Here is a 21,151-nt window from a genome sequence, read left to right as displayed (position 1 = left end):
ACCAATTCTTTGAACTCATAACCTTTCTGGATAACTAAAGCTGTCTGACTCTGAAGAAGCTGCTCCAGCTGAAGCTGCTCCCAACCTTGGGAGAGAAGCAAGCCAAGAATCACTTTGATGTTGATTAAACACAGGCACTATCAGAACACCTGGAGCAAGCCGAAAACAGAGCTTAGCCAATTCCTATACTGTGTCTTTATAATCAGTCGTAAGAATCAAGTTAGGCCATGAAATATCTAGGAAATAATCAGAGCAGAATTTCATGTACTTATTTGAATAAGTTTTGAAGTCACAATATAACTAAATACGCAAGAAGTAAACATGAGAAAACGTAAAGGGATCAGAAAATTCTCCTCCAAAATACCTGTAAAGCTTTCTCTAGCTTATCCTCAAGCATTTTCTTCTCTTCCTGAAGGGACTGAATGTCTTCCTACAATGTCAATATACATTTAGATTTACGTTTAGATTTTTTATTTACATTCAGATTGAAAATTAAAAGGTTTGCTTGCCTATTGTAAAGATGTACAAAAAGTTACACTCAGTTCACTCACTTTTCCTAATAAGTCCCAGAGAATATAATTCAGTTGGTTACCAACCATTTATTGATTGCTGAATTTTTAAAATCATATTTATCTGGTATAATATTAGAAAAAGTTGACTGAATGAGTAAGCCCTCCTTGTGTGCTTTGGGCAATATAATACATAACCCAACTTTGTTAAACAATTTCTAGCAAAGATCTTGAATTTTGTGTCCATCTTTCTTATTCTTACACTTTTTCTTAAATGGCTTGCAAAACAATCTTATTAGTAGAAAAATAACAAAATAATTGTATAAAATTTAACATCATACTTTTATACATATTTTAAATGAGATGGTATGTATGCAAATACATATTTGTCCTTTACCTGAGCTTTATATAAATCATCTTTCATTTGTGTATGGTCTTTTTCCTTTGTTCTGTAATAAGAAAATATAACACAAATTAATGATTAGACCATTTAATATATAGCAGACTACTGAAATATCAGAAGGAAATATTCACATGGTAATTTCTCAATTTTCCCAGAAAGTACAAAAAGTTATATAGATATAAATTATGGTAATACCGTATAAATTATGGTAATCTAGAATGTATCTTATATAGTTTGAATTTAGCCTGTCATTTGAAGCCAGGCATTACAATCAATCATTAGTTATGACTGATGTGAAATGGCTCCACAAATGTAAAAGTCAATCTGTGTATACTGTATAGTGTGAAAGCTTTTCAAAACATAGAATATGTTCGGTAATGGATTTTTAAAATGTTCAGTATATCTACCGTATTTTTTGGAGTTTAAGACGCACCTTTTTCCCTCCAAAAAGAGAGTGAAAATCTGTGTGTGTCTTGTACAATGAATACAGCATTTTGGCCTCCCAAAACCCCATTCCCTTTGCACAAATTGATGTGCAGAAGGTTTGGGAGGGCTGCAAAGTGCTCTTGGAGGGCTGGGGAGGGCCCTCCAAGAGCAAAATGAGCAAAAAATGGAGAGTTTTTTGCTCGTTTGGGGGGGGCAACCCCAAGGAGCACTCTACAAGCCTCCCAAAGCTCTGCATACCCCCTTCTTTTTTTTTGCAAAAACAAGCAGCGCACTGGAGAATGAGGCATGTAAAGGGTTTGGGAGGCATGCAGAATGCGGAAAAAAAATTAATTTACCTCGTCAAAATCATGGTATATTTTATACTCCAATGCGTCATATAGTCGGAAAAATACAGTAGTTCAAAATAGCCAAAACATAAAATGCTGCTTGTTAACATAGTTAAATAGTTAACACTTGAAATAGTCAAGTGTATTTTGTGTTCATCTATTTACATTCATAACAGACAGAAAGAAGAAGTTACACAATTAAACAACAACATTTACAATATCAGAAGCCTACTATTTAGCACTCTCATTTAGCAGAAGAAAGCATAAGAATTTTTGGTAGCACCAGGTACCTTTTTTAAATTTTTCAAATGGTATATCTACTTTTAGTTTTTTTGAAAAGGATAAGTAATCTATGCTCTGATGATATTCTAGTTGAACCACTGCAGTGTATATGGAGACTCCCTTAGATAGTTAATAACAGAATAATAGAGTTGGAACTAACCTTGGAGCTCTTCTAGTCTGACTACCTACTCAAGTAGGAGACCCTATACCAATCCAGACAAATGGCTATCCAACCTCTTCTTAAAAACCTCCAGAAGTTGCGGAATATCCACAACTTCTGGAGGCAAGCAGTTCCAGGGGTTTATTGTTCTCACTATCAGGAGATTTCTCCTTAGTTCTAAGTTGCTTCTCTCCTTGATTAGTTTCCACCCATTGCTTTTTGTCGTGCCCTCAGGTGCTTTGGAGAATAACTTGACTCCCTCTTCTTTGTGGCAGCCCTTGAGATATTGGAACACTGCTATCATATCACCCCAGTCCTTCTTTTCATAAAACTAGACATACCCAATTCCAGCAGCCATTCATCATATGTTTTAGCTTTCAGTCCCCTAAACATCTTTGTTGCTATTCTCTACACTCTTTCTAAAGTCTCAACATCTTATTTTATATTGTGGTGGCCAAAACTGGATACTGTATCCTAAGTTTCTCTTAACAGAGCAATAAAAAGCTGAAGTTAATTTAAAATATACCCGTCAGAATTTTAAAAGGATGATTTATTGAGGGAACCTCATTCTAATTTTAGGAATTTTTATCAGTTATTGAGTCTCCAGACCCAATACAAAGCACCAGTTTTCACTGTTTCCATTTTTATATATTCTGATCCTAATCTCCAAACACCATCATCTCTGCTAAATCTAAGAGATTTATGATTAGTGTTCTGAACACTTTGGCATAAATTTTATAAAATTAACTATATGTATTCATTTTTACTTACAAATGAGCCTTTTCTGAAGGAACTTGTTTCTCTTCAGTTGTCCCTTTCTCTTCAATTTTCACCAGTTTTGATAACATTTTTTTTCTTGTCTCTGGTGCTTGTTTACCTTCCTGTCAATAAGCATTTAAGAAAGTGAAGCAACAGTTTTGTATTATACAGTTTCTTGAACAGCTGTATTTGATAATACATGTGTCAAATGACAACATAATTATTTCTAATGCAATTGTCAAAATCAGTAGATCTCACCTTTCCCTTGATAATATCCCCAAGGTGGCTATTTAAATTAGATAACAATTAATTCCAATTTTTATTCACAATTCTTGAAAACGGAAGGATAGATCCAAGCTGGCGTAAACCAACTTCACACCTTGAGGACTCCAAGAAGACACATAGGATAGGATCATGTGAATGAACTTCCATTGGCCACAAAGGGCCACTGAAAGAGCTACTGCCACTTTGATCTAGTATTCCAGCTAGCAAGGTCCAGGAAAGTCATGACCCTTAGAACATCTTACCTACTGAGGTGAGATTGGCTCCTATCCTTCTGGCCATCCAAAACAGCCTGAAGACCTGATTCTTCCTGTTAATTTGTGACCCCCCCCAGGGGGGGATTTCACATCAGAGTGACTGATCGACTAATAGTAGTTTCCACCCACCCCCATCCCTATATATTCGGTAGTTATAACTTGTATTTTATTATAATTCTAATGTGATTTTATATGTTTTTTCATATATTTATGGTTTTATTTTAAATCACGTAGTTGTTTGTGGTGAGTAGTGAGTGTGGCCTAAATAAATAAATAAATAAATACACAAACAAAAAAATAACAAAACAGACACAAAATAACACAAAATACAAGATTTAGGGATTAGAGTTTTTTTAATCCCTCTTGGAATGTTTGCATTACATCAGAGTCTGCTTATTGGGCAATGCTGTAATGGAACCTATTATCAGATGGTATTTAATTGAAGATATTACTTCTTCTTTCTGTGCTTCTACACAGTCCTTCCAGGGAATCCTAATATAAAATCATTATTTTACTGGACTTCAATTTTACTCTCTTTTCTTCCTTTTACTTTCTGATGTACCTTTTAACATTTTCAATCTATTTTTTCTCTATAGGTGTGATCAATACATTCTCCAGTGCGCTGCTTGGAGAGTCCAAGGAAGGGTTAACACAGCCTGTTTGCCCAAGGACTGAGTAGATTTTTCCCCTCTGGTCACGCCTCCTTTGCCTCTTCAGGATCAGTTTTAAAAACTCAGTCCGCCCGATAGGACTAGTTTTGGGGAGCTCTCAGTTTTTGAGCAGATAGGCTGAGTTCCCCAGTATATTTTTTCCCTTTTTAAGGAACAGTTAGTATAGTGTTAGGATTTTTCCCCAATTTTTTTCTGATTCAGGTTTTTTCTTTTTTTCTTTTTAAAAAAGAATTTTATTGGTTTTTTTCACATTTATAAGGGAAAAGGTAAATGGAAAGGTATACAAATTTTGGCAGTTGCAAAGTGTGGCAGGCTTTTTCAGGTTTTTTCTTGAGAAATGTGTAAAGGTTCTTTTAAATTTTACTAGAAGGCTGAGGCAGCGATCGTGTTCCCCAGCTGGTCCTAGTCACAGCTGGTGGAACGAGCGTGGCCGCTCGTCTGGCGTCTGCTGGCAAGCGCAGGGACGAGGGCAATCCCCCGTTCATCCCTGGCCGTTTTGAGGAGGGTTTTTTAAAAAACCCTTGCTTCCTCAGGCGGCGTCTTTAGCCGATCGGGAGAGCGCGGCGGCCATTTTTGAAAGCATTGCATTGGCGCGCTATTTAACTGCAGCCAATAGAAGGACAGCTGCATCCTGGGCTGTGTTTTTTGGCGCGCGAAAAGCGCGGCAGCCATTTTATTGCTCCAATAGTTACCGGCTAGCAAGAGCAGTTCCCAGAGCCTCTCCGCCTCATCACTGATCGCCGCTGAGGATTGCAAGGGCCTGACTGGGTCTCTGGCAGGCCTAAAGTCCCTCTCAACGTTAGGGGGAGTGGCAAGGAGTGTCCTGGTGCCAGATTCAGCCTCCTAGCAAGATCTGCAGACGCTTTGGAGCCGTTGGGCCAGAGTCCATTGCCCTTCCCTCAGCAGCAACCTCTTCTATTCAAGCCAACCTCTTCAGATGGCTGACGAAGGTTTGGAGCGAAGGGAGGAGCTGGCAGGGCCATCTGCAAAGCGCAGTAGGCCAGATCTCTCAGGCCAAGGGAGAAAGGGAAATAAGGGCACAGGGGGGAAGTCTTCCCATTCTTCAGCTGGGAGCAAGGCCCCCAAGATCCACGGGGACAAGGGGCAGGAGTCTCTTAGAGAAAAATCTGCTAAGCCCCAGATTCCCCTCAGTTCTTTGCCTTGTGAGGCTGGGCCTGTTCCTTCTCCACCCAATCAGAGGGAGGAAGAGCAGGTGGATGATATAGACTAGAGGATAGGTCTCCTTCCTTCTGTGACAGGGATTCGATTTCAGGATCCCCTGCAGCCTCTCTGGGTTACCCAGATTCTCCTAGCTCCTCAGTGAGGGAGGATCTCCCCTCATTCCAGTGTTGTTTCCATGCAGAGGATCATAGGGATCCTTCTAAGGGTGGCAAGGCTCAGGCCTATTCCAGATCCAGACCTGTGGAGGACAAGGGCCCAGCTATGTCAGCTGAAATGAGGGAGCTCATTACGCAGGCCATCTCCCAGGGAGTGTTGGAGGCCATGACGCTACAGGAAGGCAAAAGTGCAAAGGCCCCTAAGGCTGCTCGTCCCCCCGGGGAGAACAGAGCCCGCACCCTTGATTCCCCGGGCACTTCTGTTACCACGGAGGTGTCTGCATGGGAGGAAGAGGCCGCGGATGAATTTGCACTTTCGGAGGATGAGGACATGCCCCAGACAAGCCTTCTTTTACGGGCCTCTTCAAGCCATCCTTGTTCAAGGCTATTTTACACAAGGCCAGAGCTTCTACCGAGCTTGGTGCCAAGCCTAAGGACAAGGCAGTTCCCTCTGCATCTCAGGATCTCATGGCGAGGCTGTTCAGTGAAACCACCCCGGACCCTGAACTAGTACTAGTTCCTGACATGTTCATGGAGGTTATCCAACGTCAATGGGCACAGCCAGGCACCCTGGCCAACCCCAGTGGCGCAGACAAAACATTGTACCCCTTAGAACCAAAATTAGAGGACGTTTTGAAAACGCCAGAGGTAGATGCTCCGGTGGTCTCTCTGACCTCCAACTCCAATCTTCCTGCTGACCTCTTAGAGGGATTAAAAGCAGAAGATAAGAGATCCAAAAAGGCCTGTCTCAAGACGCATCAGGCGGCCGCCTGGGCGATCAAGGCCTCCACCTCTGCTTCGTTTTTTACGAGGGCATCCTTGCTGTGGCTGCGCCAACTCAGATCTCAGCCTCCATCTGAAGCATCTCGTTGGCGACATGATCTTAACAAGATCATTACGGCCGTGGAATATTCCACTGATGCCTCCCTGCATGCAGCGAAGTTCGCCTCCAGGGCGCTAGCGTCCAATGTCACTTCTCACCGCCTGCTATGGCTACGGCACTGGCAGGCGGATATGAAGGCAAAATGGAAGTTAGCTTCAGCTCCATTCAAGGGGGGTACTCTCTTTGGGGATTCCCTAGAGAAGTTCTTGATTGAGACGAAGGACAAGAGGAAGATCCTTCCGTCCACCTTCAAGAAATCTGACAAGAAGGGCCCGGGTGCATTCAGAAAGCAGGCCTTTCGGGCGCAAGACAGCGCCCAGGCCTCCACTTCATCTTACCCTTACCAGAGGCCATACAACCAATCTACTGACAGGTCCCAAGAGCAAAACAATTTTGCTACCAGGGGCAGGCAGTTCAATCAGGGTTCCTTTTGGAAGCCCTTTCGTGGGGGCTCCCACAACCATCAATTTAGACGTGGGAAGTGACCGCCTGGATTCTCCTCCCATCGGGGGTCACCTGCAATTCTATGCAGACCGTTGGAAGGAAATAACCACGGACATGTGGATTTTAAACACCATAAGGAGGGGGCTAACCTTGGAGTTCCTGTCTTTCCCTCCGCGAACCTTTGTTCGCTGTCCCCTAGCCAAGAACCCCATAAAAAGGTCACTCATGCAGGCAGAAATAGATCATCTTCTGCAAATCAACGCAATAGAGCCAGTTCCCCCGGAACAGGAAGGGAGGGGGTTCTATTCCATTCTCTTCCTGGTTCCCAAAAGCTCAGGGGGGTAGAGGGCCATATTAGATCTGAAGCGCCTGAACAGACATCTGGCCTACAAGTGCTTCAAAATGCAGTCCCTTCAGTCGATCCTAAGCTGCATACGACAAGGAGATCTGCTCACCTCCATCGATCTCAAGGAGGCGTATCTGCAGGTGCCCATTCATCCCTCCCACAGAAAGTTCCTGCGACTGTACTACAACGGAAAGCACTTCCAGTACAGGGCTCTTCCGTTCGGACTTTCTTCTGCACCCAGAACGTTCACGAAGCTTCTTGCGGCTGTGGCGGCCCACCTGCACAAGCTTCCCATCCGTCTGGAGTGCTATTTGGACGACATCATCATTCACTCGAGAACTCGTCCACAAGCGGTGAGAGATGTAGACATCACAGTTCACACCTTGCAGGACCACGGGTTTTCTGTAAATGTGGAGAAAAGCAACATGAACCCTGCTACGCGCATCCAACACCTGGGCGCCATAATCGATTCAGTCTCATGCCAGGTGTCTCTGTCCCCGGAAAGACTCCGCAACCTCAGGAGCAGAATCCGGTTGTGTCGCCGGAACAAGGCCTGGCAGATAGTGCAGCTATCCCAACTGTTAGGGATCATGATTTCCTGCCTCAACATAGTTCCCTGGGCACGTCTCCATGCAAGGGAGCTGCAATGGTTCTTGCTTCCAATGCAAAGAGCAAAGATCAGCAACTCCACCAGGAAGGTCCGAATTCCACCGAAGGTGACACGTTCTCTGAGTTGGTGGCAGTCACGGGCGGTGGAGAAGGGCTGTCTATTCAGGGAACCCGACAGAATTGTGGTAACGACCGATGCCAGTCTGTACGGTTGGGGAGCGCATTGCCAGGGACAGTTGGCGCAAGGCAGGTGGTCAAGCGTGGAGGCAGCCCAGAGCATCAATTGGTTGGAGCTCAGGGCAGTCCGTCTTGCTCTGAGGAGATTTGCGGTTCAGCTAAGGGGTCACCACGTTCTGCTGCTTACCGACAATGTGGCCACAAAGGCCCATGTGAACCGACAGGGCGGTACCCACTCCAGAAGGCTCATGTCAGAGGCAGAAGCCCTGGGTCGATGGGCGGAGATCCACTTAGCGTCGCTGAGAGCGGATCACATCTCCAGCACCAGCAATGTGAGTGCGGATTGGTTGAGTCGTCAGACCATCGACAACTCGGAGTGGCAACTACATCCGGACTTGTTCGCCCAGGTGGTAAGACGGTTCGGCCTCCCACAGGTCGACTTGTTTGCCACGGCGGCAAACACGCAACTCCAGCGGTTCTTCTCCAGCTACAAGTCGACGCAAGCAGAGGGGACGGATGCCCTGAGGACCAACTGGCCTTTGGGCCTACTTTATGCGTTTCCGCCCCTCCCTCTAATTCCGCAGGTGATCAACAAACTGCTGAGGAAGGGGGCAGAGCTCATCCTGGTGGCTCCACACTGGCCCAGGAGATCCTGGTTCGCAGATCTGGTCGATCTGTCCATGGAGAAACCGTGGAAGATTCCCCCAGACCAGATATCCTTGCGTCAGGGGGCCATCAACCATCCGGAGCCCCAGTGGTTGCAATTAGCCGTCTGGCGCTTGAGGGGCATCTCCTGAAAGATCAAAGCCTCTCGGACAAGGTTATCCAGACCATTCAAGCTTCCAGACGTCCGGCTACAACTCGCATTTATGAGGCGACTTGGTCTGCATTTTCTACTTGGTGCAGACAATGGGACATTGACAGTGTTGGGGCATCCATCCCACAGTTATTGGACTTCCTTCAGGAGGGTTTGGACAAGGGCCTGGCTCCGGCTACCCTCCAGCGTCAGGTTGCTGCGTTGTCCACCATCTTGTCTAGACATCATTCTCAGTCCCTGAGTCACCATCCTCAGGTCAAGAGTTTCTTGAAGGGAGCCTCCAACATATGACCTCAGGTGGTACATAGGTACCCGACCTGAAACTTACCTTTTGTCTTACAGGCATTAACGGCTGCTCCCTTTGAACCTTTGAGGAAGGTTTCTCTACGACATTTGACTCTTAAAACCGCCTTCCTCATAGCGATCACTTCAGCCAGAAGGGTGTCTGAGATTGCTGCCTTCTCGGTCAGAGAGGAACTGTGGATCATCCATCCAGACAGGGTCATCTTGCGTCTGGATCCAGCCTTCTTGCCGAAGGTAAATTCCCATTTTCACAGATCTCAGGAGGTGATTCTCCCGAATTTCTGTCCCAGCCCTCAACACTCCAAGGAGCGCAGGTGGCACAAATTGGACGTGCGAAGGGCTGTTCGGCTTTACCTAAAACGGACTAAGGACATTAGACACTCTGAGGCCTTCTTTGTGTCTTTTCAACCGGGCACGCTGGGTCGCAAAGTGTCATCATCGATCATCGGACGCTGGCTGCGGGCCTGCATTAAGATGACATATGACCACCAGGGCAGAGTGGTTCCAGCACGTGTAACAGCCCACTCCACCAGAAGTGCGGCCACAACAGCGGCCTGGGCGACTCAGGCATCTATTCTGGACATCTGCAGAGCGGCCACGTGGGCATCCCCCACAGCTTTTATTAGAAACTACAAGATCGATTCCTTTGCCTCTGCCGAAGCCTCCTTTGGAAGAAGAGTTTTGCAGAAGGTTATTGAGGCTCCGGACAGTGCTAATTCTTCCCGCCCTGGGACACAATAGCTTGGGCATGTCCCTTCCTTGGACTCTCCAAGCAGCGCACTGGAGAATGACCGTTGTCTTACCTGAACGGTCGTTCTCGGGGCGCTGCGGGAGAGTTCAAGACCCGCCCAGGGTTGTTGGATAGCACCGAGACTATCTTTGTACACAGGTGCGAGCTGAGGGCGTCTTCATCGGACAAGACCTCGTTTTTAAAACTGATCCTGAAGAGGCAAAGGAGGCGTGACCAGAGGGGAAAAATCTACTCAGTCCTTGGGCAAACAGGCTGTGTTAACCCTTCCTTGGACTCTCCCGCAGTGCCCCGAGAACGACCGTTCAGGTAAGATAACGGTCATTCTCATTAGCCGTTTCTCTGCACTGGGATAAATTTTTATAGATTTATTACCGGTACTTTATAATCTGCCACAATTATGGTCCTATTTGCTCCTCAGTAGTAATCCTCCCATTCTTAAACATTCCAGGAAGAGAATCTAATATTATAATATAATTTTGAATTTCTAAACATGTAACAAGCTTCTTTAAACCAAGCTTCAGTTGCTCTAAGGTGAAAACTAGATCCAGTGTGAACTCATTACACTAGTAAGGATCAATATCAGTTGAGACAAGTACACAGTGGTCATGGAGGCCAGACATTTCTGATTCATCACCAACATCATCTCAAGAAACAGAAATTGATGCTCCCAGCATTAATAGCATGGAAGACTCAATCACAAAGTCAAAAAAGAGCAGAATCCATAAATTGTCCATAAAGCCCAATTTAGTATAGACACTTGTCCACAATTCTCTGAGAGCCAATTTGGACAGAGGAATAATCACCTCTATTCTTGACCAAATTTTAACAATACAAATAGAAATGTGCTCATTTCTCCAGAAAAAAATAAAAAAGGAATACCATCTTAATACAAACAAATCTGGCATTTGACAATAATATCCTTATTCAGCAATATAGACTTGATAGCATCAAAACAACCTAATAGAGTAGAAGAAGGTATCAGCACCAAACTGTTTATCTACCTTAATCAGGTCCATAGTACAATTCTTATTCCATGCACATTCTCAGAAATAAAACTCTTTATGTTAAATAAAATTGTTACTCTCAAATGGATTATAATATCTGAAGCTTCAATTCTATTAATAAAATTGAATTTAACTCATAAATACCTCTGAAGTTTTCATTTTTTGAAGTTCATCTTCCATTATTTCTTTTTCTTCTCTTAGCTGTCGAAATTCTTGCTGTATTTTCTGAAATTTCTAATATAAAGAAAACCAAGAGTCAAGGAAAACAAGGCACCTCCTCCAAATATTTGGGACCTCAAAAGAAATCTTGTCCCTCCTTTGGAAGAATTATTATATAAGTGAGATCACTTCCGGTTTCCGAAGGCGACGGACGTAGGTCCGCTGTTCGCTTCTCCAGTGGGCTCCTTTTAGGAGCACAGGGGGTCTTGGAGGGACCACCTGCTGTAGGGCGGCTTGTTGGAACCCCCCGGATGGGGGGTCTCCAGTTTCGCCTTAGGAGCCGGGGAGTGTAGGGGGTGCATAACAGCACCTTCGCTGAATGGATTCCGGAAGGAAAGAGTTAAGTACATGCAGCGGCTGAAGTGCTAGAGGTGAGAAATTCGCTCCAATCTCCTTAATTGCTTTTAACTGACGAGTAGTGGCTTTTTTACAAGTTGTGGATTCAATCTGTTTGAAGTAGGAAGATCAGAGGGGGGTTGCTTTTTTTCTTCTACCCCTCTCAGCCAAAGCGGCATTTGGACTGTCTCTCAATCTCAGAATGGAGATAGAGAGAAAAGATTGAATTAGCCACTTGAACTAACTATGTGAAAAGATTTATATCATAACTGCAAGAGCTGATTGCTGAGTTGTTTTGAAAGCTTTATGGAAGTTTTTAACGTTCTACTCCTGATCCCGAGGAGGAGCCAAGATGGCCTGCTTCCTTCTTCTTCTTCAGACTTATAAATGAAGTCTGCCTTTTGAAACTACCTTTGAAGAATCTGGCTTTATATTATCCCCCCTGAAGGACTCTTGGAGCCTCTCCTATTACGTGGTCTTTCTGGATTTGGGCTATTTGATTTCCTTTTTTTTTTTTTTTGAGTGACTTCTTGGCTTGGAACTGTGACAGGGGGTTCATTTTCACTTTTGGATTTGCCTGTCTTCTCGGACTCGCTCGGCTGCACGCTTCACAGACGCCATTTCTTTTGTAAAAGATTTTTACTCTTTCTGAACTTAGACAATGGGGCCCAGAAAACCACCTACAGGTCAAAGCAGCCTCGGCACCGACTTCTACTGCATCCAGTCCAACGATTCAACAGACAAAAATTTCATCATTTTTACAAGAAAAGACTGGAGAGAGTTCAAAAGATTTATCTGTTACTCAAATGTTTCAAGCTATTATGCAGGGACAAAATGAGTTGAAAAAGGAGGCAGCAGATTTTAGAGATGAGCTTAAAAGTGTGCAGCAACAAATAACAGAAAATAAACAGAGAATTGGTGTGCTGGAGGAGGGCGCGGCCGGGCTGGGGGAGGAGGTTAAGGCAGCCCAGAAGGGGAATATAGAATTGGAAATTTTTATGGCAAAGATAGAACTTGAAAGAATGTCCTTCTTTCTCAGATTCCAGAACCTACCGGAGACAGAAGATGAAGATCTTAAGGATATTATGAGTACAATTTTAGCAGAATATATTAAAAGAGATAAAGAACAGTTGTGGTGGGATATGGATCTGGTTTATAGGATTAATTCAGCATATGCCAGAACACATAATGTTCCAAGGGAAGTACATGTTAAATTTCTTAGGAAGACCACGAGGGATGAGATTCTAGGGGCTCAGAGGGGGGGACCACTAAAATATAAAGATAAAGAAATTGCCATTCTTAAGCAAATTCTGAAAAAAATAAGAGATAAGAGGAGGAAGTATTCCTCCTTATCAAAGAATTATATAATAAGGGAATTTGGTTTAGATGGTTATTGCCAGAAGGAATGCTGATCTTCTGGGAGGGAAACAGAATTAGAATTAACACAGTCGTGGAGGCAGAGGCCTTCATTAAAAAACATAGTGTCCTCCTAGAGGACGGAAATATAAGAAGTAGTGAAAAAGGCGACAAAACACAAGACATGAAGGAGGGAGGGACTGCGGCTCCACCTGGGGACAGGGGGAAGGGAACAATAATGGAAAGACTCAGGTCACAAAAATAAATATATCTGGAATATCATTTTAATTGTTGATATATTAGAAAGTGGAAAAAGAGATGATTGAACACATGGTTGATACAATGTATAATAAGATGCTGTTTCTGCTTCTCTTTTATCTTTTGTTGTTTTTTTCTGTAAAAAGTTGTCAGAATTGGAGAGATTCCTACCTCTAGCACGATGGAGCTGCCAAAATTTTTTTTTGTATGTCCACCTACCCTTTTCCCCCCAAAATTTTAAAAACCAATAAAATTCTTTCAAAGCAAGAATTATTATATAAGTGATTGTTACAAATGTAAGTGAAGTTTAGTATAGAATGCTATAGAACAGTTTTTGCAAATATAGAGTAAAAATAGTTGCTGATGTGATAAGCTTGATATATGTTAGAAATAAAGCATGCATGAGAATAAACAGAATATTATGTGAGCAATTCAACATTAAGCAGGGCAAGAATATGTAACAGCAATTGGTTATTTGTATATAATCAAATTCTTGTATGTATCAAGATTGGTACACCCAATGCTTGCTTAGCAATTACATTCTATTCTGGTGACTTGGTCATTAAGCATAATGGTTGCTAAATGAACACATTGACTAAGGAAGAGATCAGTGATGGGATTCAAAAAAATGTTACTACCAATTCAGTAGGCGTGGCATGATGGACGTGGCTTGGTGCCAGGGGAAGAATACTATAAAATCTCCATTCCCTCCCCACTCCAGGGGAAGGTTACTGGGGAAAAAACCATTTCCTCTCAATCAGCTGGGATTTGGGAGGCAGAGAATAGACGGGGTGGGGCCAGTCAGAGATGATATTTACCGGTTCTCCAAACTACTCAAAATTTCCACTACTGGTTCTCCAGAACTGGTCAGAACTGCTGAATAGCACAGAGATGCTGCAAAGATCATTTATTACTGCCCTCTCATTTAGATAAAATTCTCTCCTAAATGTCTTGTGCTTGATCTAGTTAACCCCTCCTTTTTTTTGTCCCCCCTCCTTTTTTTTGGCAGGGAATGATTGCTTCAAAAAGCTATATCTTCCTAAGCTGCTTTTTCTCCACAAAGCAGCATTTCCCTAAATATGTAACTGCTAATTACGCTCAACTGCACCCTTTATTAGTTGATTAGCTAGCTGGCCAGCAGCTCTATTGTGAAAAACTGATCACACCTTAATCAGTAACATGTTGATGCTTTTGTTGTCAAGCAACATATAAAACATATAAAATTTGCTCATAAATGCATGCATTGATCAGGAAGTGATTTTTTTATTACTCTTCATTACTGTTGTATTTGGGAATCATCACTAACTGAGGTAGTTCCTAGCCAAGCAGTGCTTTTATTACTGAATTTTGTTCAAATAATTAATTCAAGAATTGAAAGAAGGATAAAAATTATTACTTACACTTTCCAGCACATCCTGTTCATTTACAGCTCTGAAAAATATAAATATTTATTGATTTTTTTTCTTTTTAAGTTTTCAGTAATTTCTAGATAAATTGAACTTTTATTTAGAGAATTTATACTCTATTTTTCTGTTAGCACCATGTTCTACTTGTCTTAAAATAAGATAGAGTACAAATTAAAATTAATTAAAATCAAAATTAAAAGTAGCCATTTAGAGAACTAATAGCTAAACACTTAGAAAAATGTACTGTTTTTATCATCTTCCTAAATGTTGGGAAAGTGGGAATCAAATGAACCTCCATTGGGAGCACATTTCATAGTCTAGGAATGTGGAAACTAAATGGGAGAAGGCCATCTTCCAATGTCCCCTACTATCAATGTGGGCAGCCTCCGATCTCAGAGGAACAACTCACCAGATTTATTAGGCATAGAGTGAGAGTTGTCCTGCAGACAATCAGATATTAAAAGCTTGAAATGTCAACACCAGCATCTTCGATTGTAAGCAGCAGATAACTGGTAACCCAGCAGATTTTTTTTTTTTTGTAAAAATTTTTTATTGGTTTTACAGAAAATTTCAGGAAAGGGGATGGTGGATAAAGTTACAAATTTTGACAGCTACATTATGCAGGAAATGGCACTCCCCTCAATTCTCATAACTTTCACTTATTAATACATTAAGTATTCACTACTTAGCAATATTTTGACAGCATATTTTTACCTTATATCTTCAAATAATTTCAATCTATTTTATATCAAATAGAAAAAATTCTCTGTATTAGCAATTGCATTATTTTTCTAATTCACTTTTGTGATCTAAGTTTTCTCGGTGTTGCCTCTTCTCCCCCCTCCAGCAAGGCTCCGGCACCTCCCGTGTCTTGTGCAGTGTCATCAGCTTTATCTAGGAGAGCTTTGTTTTTTTCCATGAAGGCCTCCGCCTCCATAGTTGTATTAATTCTGATTCTACTGCCCTCCCAGAATATCAACATACCTTCTGGGAGAAGCCATCTGAACCAAATCCCTTTCTGGTATAATTTCTTCGCTAACAACAAATATTTTTTTCTTTTATCTCTAACTTTCTTTGGGATTTGTTTCAAGATGGCTATCTCTCTATCCTTGTATTTTAACACTTGCCCCCTTTGTGCACTCAGAATCTCATCTCTTGTAGTCTTTATAAGGAATTTAATGTGAACCTCCCTTGGAACATTGTGTGTTTTAGCGTAAGCGGAATTGACTCTGTAGACCAGATCAATATCCCATCCCAGCTGTTGTCTGTCTTTTTTAATATATTCAGCCAACAACTTTGTCATAATTTCCCTCAAATCTTCATCATCAGCCTCAATTACATTTTGAAATCTAAGGAAAAAGACATTCTTTCAAACTCCATTTTTATCTGATGGTTCTCAAGTTCTTGATTTCTTCTCTGGACTCCCCTCACCTCCCCCCTCATCTCGGCCGTCCCCTCCTCCAAAACTTCCAGTCTTTGCGCATTTTGAACCGTTCGGTTTTGATTTTCTCTTAGCTGTTCGTTCATTTCTTTTAATTGGTTCTTCAATTCCTCCTGCCCCTTTAAGATCTTTTGTAGCATCTGTTGGGTTAGATCCTCCTCCGGGGGCTTGGGTTGTAACAGAGATGTTAGTGTCTGTTGCCTACTGGGACTGGATGTTGAAGATGTAGGGGCAGAACCCGCATAGCCTGGTTTCCCAGGTGGTGGTCTTTTCGGTGCCATTTTAATAAAGAAAGCTCAGAGATGTCTGTGTCAATACAATAAAAAGGGAGCTGTAAAGGTGGGTAGCCAAGAGAGATCGTGAGGCAGGCAGTCCAGGCAAATAGAGACCTTTTCTATAGTTCAAATCCAAATAATAAAATCCATTGTTCCAAGTCCAGGGTATTGTATATCAAGAAATATTTCTGAGTGTCACAGAGACAAAGACAAAATGCCAGCAGTTTCTGTGGGTGGAGTCAAATTTCAAAGCACAAGAAGACAACGGAAGTGTGCCATCTTGCCTTGCCAGCACCGGGATCAGAAGGCAGCAAACCAAAAGTTTTTGAAGTTTTCACAAAAGTCAAATCATCACCTCATTTTCACAATTGCAACAAAGTATTCATCTGCTGTTTGCTCTGTGATTTCATTCCACAGTTCTCTCCACAACTCGTCCGGGGGTAGAGAGCAGTTTAAAGCCCCCCGCGGCCGCCACCGACGCAGGGGACTCCCCGCTAGCTGCCCCCTCGGCAGGGGCCCCTACAAGGCTCCCTGTGCCCCCCCCGATTAAGGGGGAGCCCACCAAGAGCGCCCGGGGCGAGCAAAGCACGCCTGTCGCGATCCACAGCCGGAACCGGAACTCCCAGCAGATTTTTTAATATAGTCATAATATAAACCTGTGTTGCATAGCAATCAACAGCTCGGTTCTTGAATTTTTTACCCATTGCAATTTATGGACACATTTCAAACCTAGATCTATTATTTCATGTGGATTAAAAAATAGATAAGCTACAATCAAAATATGATTGTGACTAAACAGTCACAAATTCAATAAAAATTGAAATGTAAACTTAAAAACGGCCAAAACCAATACCACTCTCAGAGAACTCATGGAAAGGTTATACTCCTCTTTAGAGCTATCATCTGAACAGTGGCAGCTAAGAGTTAAAAAGCATGTGTCAGGGTCATGGATTTTTTCAGCTTGTGAATCTCAAGGATGTGGACAGGTATGTGGAGGGAGAAGGGCCACCACTTGTTTGCTTGCAGTTGTATTTTATGTCTATTTAAATTGTTAGATTCTATACCTTGACTGAAGTCATTTGCTTCAATAAATCAATGAACAAGCATAATGTTGTTAACTCATTCGTTTAATTTGATTCCTTTTATCTAATTTGTGTGGACAACAGGTCACATTTTATGTCATAATTATGCACAAATATTTAAAATTCAAAAAAGTTCACAAACTTTCAAGCACCACTATAATCACATACCAATTCCTTTCTGATGAATAAGCACCCAATAAAACCTGCCCATATATTCTTCTCCACCTCTGTTCCATAAGCTCTAAAAATAATTCTGGGTCTGATCAAAATTTTCATTCATTTTGGATACTTTTGAATTAGGATTTGAAGAAATCCTTTTAAATCTAAAACACTTTGAAAAACTGCCTGAAATAAAGTGGCATTTCCTGAAGCAATTAAAATATAACAGTGCTCTTCAAAGAATATAATGTCTTGATATTTTCCTCTGAGATTGCAGGAAAGAGATAACAAAGTACATTTTTTTATTAGCAGTCCACCATCTAATGTTTCAATGATTTAAAATAAATCACAATGCTTTAGTGAGAGACATTGAGATTTGGCCAGAGGAGTTAGTGTAAATTGAGCAGAAAGCAATGATATTACTATAAACTAATATATTCAATATAACATATAGTGTATAATTGTAAATATAATATATGTGTGTGGGTATGTATGTATGCATATGTATAAAATATTTTATATATAAAATATGTATTCAGACAGACAGAAAGACAGACAGACAGATATATAATTATTCACTATAACTTCTTTACTTCTGCACATTACTTTATGAAATTTTGCAGGTTTTTAGGAACCTCTTAATTATTTGTGCCATGTCATACAAATTACCTCAAAAGACACAGGATAAAACGAAACTTTCCCTTCCCCATCTGCATCATTATGTTGTATTTACCTGTGTAACTTGTTTGTTTGTCTTTCAAATACTTTCATTATTTCTATCATGCGATTGTTCATCATCTCAATTGTTTCTAAACAATTATAAAAATAGTTATTAGGTTGATATCTAACATTTTGATCTAGAAATAGAAATCAAACAATTTCACAAGATTGGGCAAAATGTCACTCCTATTACTACTATCACCCTAACATTATTACTATTGCCATTATTACTATGCATTATTACTATTGTCAAGTTACATAACACAAGCTATTGCCAAGTCAATTAAGAAAGGGTCACAACTGTCATAGTTAGTCAATTAGGACCAAAATTCCAATTGCTAAGCATTTAGTCATAAAACAGAATGTCACGTGATGATATGACATTTAGCAATGGCAATCCATAAGCAAGTATAATGGGATTTAAACATGCACTTCCTTGCAACTTCCTGCCAACTTCTAATAATCAGTGGGGAAGTCAGCAAGAAGCAGCAAGTTGCAGGCAGCTCTCAAGACCAGTAGGCAGATAAATGGCTGCTGCCAGGTGTGAGAGGGAGAAAAGAGTTGAGAGTGGCTATGGAGCCATGTTCCAGGCCTATGCAGCTGAGGAAGACTTATCTGAAAAGATTGTGATCTTTCCTGTCAGCTTCCCCATTGACTCTGCTTGTGGGAATCCAGCAAGGAAAGTCACAAATCATGATCAGGACATTGCAACTATTGTAAGCATGGGCCTGTTGGAAACAGCCCAGATCACAATCACATGATCATGGGAGTACTGGGATGGTCAGAACTTCAAGGACCAGTTTTAATGACCCTTGGTTCAACATCATGATAGCTTCAAAAGTTTGCTGAATGAGTAGTGGTTCATTATAAGTGCTACTTGTAATTAAAAAGTATACCTCATATAAAATATATATATATTTTCCACAGTGAAGTATTTATTAACAGATAATTAATAGATTCTCTCTTATCATCACCATATGCATCCTCATCAGGGGTGGGTTCTAGCAGCCGCTACTGCCGGTTCAGTCATAGTTGCACAGCGTGCATGTGCATGCTTGACACATGCTGTGTGCGCATGCACAGTACTTGAAAAAATGCTTCTGCGCATGTGCAGAAGCCAAAAACAAGATGGCACCACCTAAGGCGCCGCCAGGAGAACCAGTTCAGGGGTGTGGCATGCCTAGATCGCTGCCAGTGCCAGTGACCCAGGCCTCCAAACCACTACCGGTTCAGCCGAACCTTTCCAAACCAGTAGGAACCCACCATTCATCCTCATGCACTTCATAAGCTGTGCACCACACAGCTTATAAAGTGCATAAGAAATAACCAGACTCCAGCTCTTTTCCAATAGCCAGACTCCAGCTCTTTATCATCTAACTACTTCTGTTAAATCATTTCAAGTTTGTGGCTGACATGGCAGAATACTAAATTTATGACCTAGATCACTCCTGAGTTAAATACTTTCTCTCTGCCTCTGACTGACTAATTGGTGAACTAAAAACCTTTTCTGTCTAAACTACTGGCCATTTACTTAATTTGTAATTTGCCAAAAGAAAAAAGAAAAGAAGCTAGAGAAAACATAATACTCTCTTCTTAATTGAGGGAGAATTGTCTACTGATTTGGCAATAGAACAATTAACAGTTTTATCTTAGTCTAGTCTTGACTGAAATGAAAAATAAAACTAAATTGAACTTTTCACTACTTTAAAAGCTTTTTCACCTAGTATCTAAATATTTATAACATGAATTTTGAGGATTTGAATCAGGGGTGAAATCAACTTTCCTTCGCTATCAGTTCACAAATGTGAGCACACGCGCCACCTCCGCGCTTGCGCAGAGCATAAAAAACAGGACGTGATGACATCCGGGTGGGTGGGTGGAGCCTCTGGGCGCCACCGCTATAAGTTCGCCTGAACCGGATAGAACCAGCTGAATTGCACCACTGATTTGAATCAAATATTTACTACCTTAAGATCAAAAACTGAAATTTTGTATCATATGGGTTTATATTCCAAGCATAAAACTTAGTCTCAGTGTTGAAGATTCTACAGGCAGTACTACATTCTGCATTTTTCAGGACAATTAGCAGTTTTTAAACAGAAAGTAAAGAAAAATAATGATTTTTCTACCTCCACAGATAGTTCAGTAAGTCCTGTCATTAAACAAAAAGGGATTAAATCTTACCTTCTCTTTCCAGCATGGGTAAAGGCATAAAAAGCTTTATGAGCTGGATGCTGTTAATCAATTAACTGTCATAGGATCACATCAATTCTAATAATAGTTTCTAATATCTTTTTTTCAAGAAATTAATATTCTTCTACAAAAAGGATCCCTTATTTACCACGGCTGCAGTTGGTTCAGAATGCGGCCGCGCGGGCAGTTTCGGGAGTCCCACGTAACACCTCTCCTGCGCGGGCTGCACTGGCTACCTGTAGCTTTTCGGGTGCGTTTCAAGGTGCTGATTATCATCTTTAAAGCACTCCATGGCACAGGACCTAGGTATTTGCGGGATCGTATCCTGCCCCATACATCCCTTCGGCCGATCCGCTCACACAGAGAGGGACTCCTCAGGATGCCGTCCACTAGGCAGTGCCAGCGGGCGACGCCCAGGGAAAGGGCCTTCTCTGTGATGGGCCCGACCCTCTGGAATGACCTTCCCCCTGATATTAGAATAACCACGGACCTCCGCTCCTTCTGTAAGAAGCTTAAAACCCACCTGTTCAATTTAGCCGGCCTGGCCTAATCCCAGCTCTCCCACCTCAGTCTGTATTTTTAAATTTTACAGGTTGGTTTTAGACCGAGTTTTAATTTTTATAAATTTGTACAGGGGTTAAGGTTTAATTTGATTTTAATGGTATTTATTCTTATGTGTATGGTTGTTGTTTTTTAATTTGGTGCCTGTACACCGCCCCGAGTCCCTTTGGGGAGAGGGGGCAGTCTAGAAATCAAATAAATTGAATTGAATTGAATTGAATAGTAGGTTGGTTGGTCAAGCATAAAAATTCAAAATCTCTTAAAGTTGTACTAAAATTTGAATAATCTTGACTACCAGATACTAAACATTTCTAAAGTGAGTGTTCGAGGAAGGATGTTATTTTTTAACATTGATTATCTTTTTACATAAATTGACAG

General features: G+C 41.7%; 1 protein-coding gene across 11 annotated transcripts in view; it reads right to left on the bottom strand.

Annotated features, from left to right (window-relative positions):
• Positions 1 to 21,151, bottom strand: part of CCDC7 (coiled-coil domain containing 7) — a 301,313-nt gene that overhangs the window by 243,630 nt on the left and 36,532 nt on the right. For all 11 annotated transcript variants that reach the window (XM_081970140.1, XM_081970145.1, XM_081970146.1 and 8 more), the window contains 6 exons: positions 18,033 to 18,108; positions 14,337 to 14,367; positions 10,912 to 11,001; positions 2,899 to 3,008; positions 907 to 958; positions 365 to 430 (listed from right to left, as the gene is read on the bottom strand). In XM_081970140.1, coding sequence (XP_081826266.1) covers positions 365 to 430; positions 907 to 958; positions 2,899 to 3,008; positions 10,912 to 11,001; positions 14,337 to 14,367; positions 18,033 to 18,108 — 425 coding nt within the window. The remainder of the gene's footprint in view (positions 1 to 364; positions 431 to 906; positions 959 to 2,898; positions 3,009 to 10,911; positions 11,002 to 14,336; positions 14,368 to 18,032; positions 18,109 to 21,151) is intronic.

Source organism: Natrix helvetica (genome assembly GCF_964273705.1).
Source record: "Natrix helvetica genome assembly, chromosome: Z".
Classification (NCBI taxonomy): domain Eukaryota; kingdom Metazoa; phylum Chordata; class Lepidosauria; order Squamata; family Natricidae; genus Natrix; species Natrix helvetica.
The sequence above is the reverse complement of the archived record's forward strand: the minus strand, read 5'-3'. Positions and strand labels throughout refer to the sequence as shown.